The 4,079-nt window shown below is 17.9% G+C and overlaps 1 protein-coding gene across 1 annotated transcript in view; it reads right to left on the bottom strand.

The window, feature by feature from the left end:
- The window catches only part of PRSY57_1201900 (trimethylguanosine synthase, putative), a gene marked incomplete at both ends in the record, with an annotated part of 3,330 nt that extends 68 nt beyond the window's left edge, over nucleotides 1-3,262 (bottom strand). Inside the window, one exon of the mRNA XM_012908450.2 lies at nucleotides 1-3,262. This exon is cut by the window's left edge and continues 68 nt beyond it. Coding sequence (XP_012763904.2) covers nucleotides 1-3,262 — 3,262 coding nt within the window.
- Between the last annotated feature and the right edge of the window lie 817 nt (nucleotides 3,263-4,079).

The raw sequence follows: 4,079 nt of genomic DNA on the forward strand, positions 1-4,079 counted from the left end.
ACCCAACTTGAAATTTTGACAAATTATATATCTGATTAAAATAAAAGAAAAGGAGTGTGTTAAAATAATCCAGATTTGTATTGACATGACTATTATATAAAAATTGTTTTGTAAAAAAATGAATTAATAACAAATATAAATTATATTTATAATATTTTATATCCTCCTCCTGCTCCTCATAATTATTTATATTATTATTTATATTATTGTTTATATTATTATTCATATTATTGTTTATATTATTGTTTATATTATTATTTATATTATTGTTTATATTATTATTTATATTATTATTTATATTATTATTTATATTATTATTTAGCTTGTTTATAAGTATATCAACCCTTTCAACATGAAATAAAGAACGAAAAAAAAAATTACTCATATTTTTCATAGATATCCTTTCTTCTTCATTATTTTTTTTTAACTCTAAATTAATACATATACGTATTATACATTTTATAAATTTTTTAAAGCAACTCACATATGACGTGGCATTATTTGTTCTAAAATTATAATTTCTATTTTTTTTTTTTCTCAAAGAATAAATAGAAGAACACTTATTTATAATATCCTTATGGATATGGTCTCTATTCATATTATCTATAATAAACTGGTGATTAAAATAACACTCCAATTTTATATTATTAGTTACAATATTTATATAAATTTTCATATACAATAATAAATTAAATAATATTCTTATTATATTATAATGAATTTTTTTTAAACCTTGTGTAGACAAATTTTTTTTTCTTTTTTTTTCTATATTAATATTCTTGTGTCTAAAATAATATCTTATAAATGATATATCATATAAATATATACTAAACAAAAGAATAAACTCCTTCTTAATTTTTCTTATTATAATATTAAAATATTCAACCAAATGCTTATAAAATAATTCTCCTTTCTTTTCATCATCTTTATAAATATACGTTTCATATTTCTTAATATCAATATCTTTATCTATATTTTTTGTCAAGATTTTATCATATACATTTTCTAAGTGTATACATATTTTATTTAAGAAACTTATTTTCTCATAACCCATCATATTTTTTAAATTATTAAAAAAAAGGAATATTATTTTTTCAATTATATAATATAATTTTTTCATAATAAACATATTTATATATAAAATGTTCTCTTCATTAATCACGTATTTTTTTATTAACTCATTTTTATTTATATATAATTTATTATTAAAACATTCTTTTTTATTTTTATATATACAATAAAAATGTTTCTTTTTTTCACCAAAAACCATATTATGATATGAATAAAAAAAATTTTCATATTTACTTTTGCCAATTTCTATAGCTATTAATATATTTGATAAAGTCCTATCAATATAATACACATCTTTCATGTTTATAATTTTTCTATTTCTAATATTTCGACATATATTACCAAGGTATAAAACCATACATGTATTATGCCACGCCCATATATATTTTTTTTTTTTTTTTTTCTTTTTTTTTTTCGTATTAGAAGGATAATTTATATTTCTATCATTCGAATAAGAATAATTAATTGAATATTCTCCTTTTTCTTTTATTTCTTTCTTCTCATCCTGAACATAAGAATAATCATGACGATGTATCTTATTATCATATGTTTCAATGTTATCATGATTTCTATTATTTATACCATAACGTAAGGATTTTTCTTTTATATTATATATCTCTCCTTCAAAATACCTTTTCTCCATCACACCACAATTAAATATATCATAACAATGATCAATATTAATATTAAAAAGATTATGAACTTTTGACAAAATAAATTTATTATCATATATATCACATTTTTCATTAAACAAATAAAAAAAATTATTTAAACTATTATCATCCTTTTTTTCATAATTACATCTAGTTCGATTTATATATAATTCTAATAATATATTATTACTTCTGTTTTGCAACTTATTCTTATGTTCATAATAATATTTATCGTTAGATGTCAACTCAATATCTTTTTTTTTTTTTTCTTCTTTTTTTTTTTTTTTTTTTTTTTTTTTTCCTTTTCTATCATATTTATAAATATCATCATTTTCATAATTTACACATTTTTTGTTCTTTACTAACCTTTTGTAATATTCATACAAATAATATAATTCCTTCATACATACATTTCTTGGAAGATAGAAAACCAAATTTTCCGTTAGTTCTACGGATACTTCTATACATTTATATACACTTATATTATCACTTATTTCAGAGTTCAGGTCAAAATTCTTTTTATTCTTATACTTTGGTCCTCCCCAAGGTATACTAAAAAATATTACATCGATTGTGCCTTTTCTAAAATGGGTAACCAGGTTAAAGAAATCACACAAAATAAAATCAACATTTTTATTATAAAAATTACAATTATGTTGACATTGTTTTATTCTATAAAAATTTATATCACAACCTATTGTAAATATATTATTCATGTGGTTACAATTCCCACCTGCACCGGCAAATGGGTCTAAATAAATTAAAATTCTTTTTTTTTCCTCATAATCAATCTTTTTATTATTATCCAAAGTGGGTTCTATCTTTCTTTTTTTCTTAATAGGAGAAATTCCTTTTCTCTTATAAGAATAATTATCTTTACAATAAATAGGATCATCATAATAACGATAATGGAATTTGAAATAATAACCATTATCATTAACTTTCTGAGGTTTCACATATTTATCATCCTCTTTTAAACTTAATATATTATTTCCTTTCATTATATGATTCATATTCAATAATATATTTTTGCTTATATTTTTTGCGATATATTCAGGTGTCATAGAATATATCATATGATTATCTAAAATAAAACATTTTCCCTTATCAATAATATTTATTTTTTTCTTATTTCTCACAACAAAACCATTTTCCTTTGTTCCTTTTTTTTTTTTATTATAATTAATAGAATAAAAAGGTATCTTCTCCATATTATATAAATCAAAATCTTCCAAATTTTTAAATATTACAGGCATCTTATATCTATATGTATTCTTTAATAATTCCCAACTTTTTAGCATATGTAATTCTCTACATTTTTTATCATGTCTTCTATATACACTTAGATATTCATTCTTATCATATATATCTACCCTTTCAGCTACCTTGCAAAAATTCTCATAAACTATTTTATTAAATAATTCACATTCCTCTAAATCTAAAATCGAATAATAACATGGATGCGCCACAAAAGAAATGTTCAACACCTCATCATCATTCCTTATATCGTTAAAGTTCTCATATCTCACTTTAAGCATCATAAATAAGTTAGATATATACTCTTATCAATTAATTAATTTATTATCATTTTATTATAATACATACATAAAGATAAAATATAAAAATGATATAATTATCTTTCTAATTCATTTATTCTCACCATATATTATTAACAATATATATACCATAACAAGATAGCCAATATTTACAAATATGATATATTCACAAAAAAAATAACATAATAACTACATATGTATATATATATATATAAAATAATTAATATTTTAAAGGATATTTTCAATAATCTGCTCAAAATAAAAACAGTCGTATTTTTAATAAATTAATTAATAAATAAATAAAAACTTGTACATTAAATTAAATGTAGTTTTTTTTTTTTTTTTTTTTTCTCAATATTTATTATATATATATATATATATATATACCATGTTGAAAAAATATTATTTTTCTTTTGATATAGCTCATCCATAACAATGAACAAATTAAAAAATAATATAAATATAATATATATTACAAAAAGAAACAAATACGCTTAAACATTTGTAAATATATTCATTTTATATTTTTTCATTTTTTTTTTTTCTATAATTTATATTTCTAAAAAAACAATGAATTAAACATTATAAAAAATATTTAATTATAAATTAAATAAATTATAATAAAAAAATTAAGTTTTTTTTTTTTTTCTATATTTTTTGATCACATGTATATATAATATATATATATATATATATATAATAATAATAATAATACAAAAAAAAAAAAAAAAAAAAAAAAAAAATTTAAAAAAAAAAAAAATATTTTAAAAAAAAAAAAAAAAAAAAAAAAAAAATTATA

Source organism: Plasmodium reichenowi, chromosome 12, assembly GCF_001601855.1.
Source record: "Plasmodium reichenowi strain SY57 chromosome 12, whole genome shotgun sequence".
NCBI classification, from domain to species: Eukaryota; Apicomplexa; class Aconoidasida; order Haemosporida; family Plasmodiidae; genus Plasmodium; species Plasmodium reichenowi.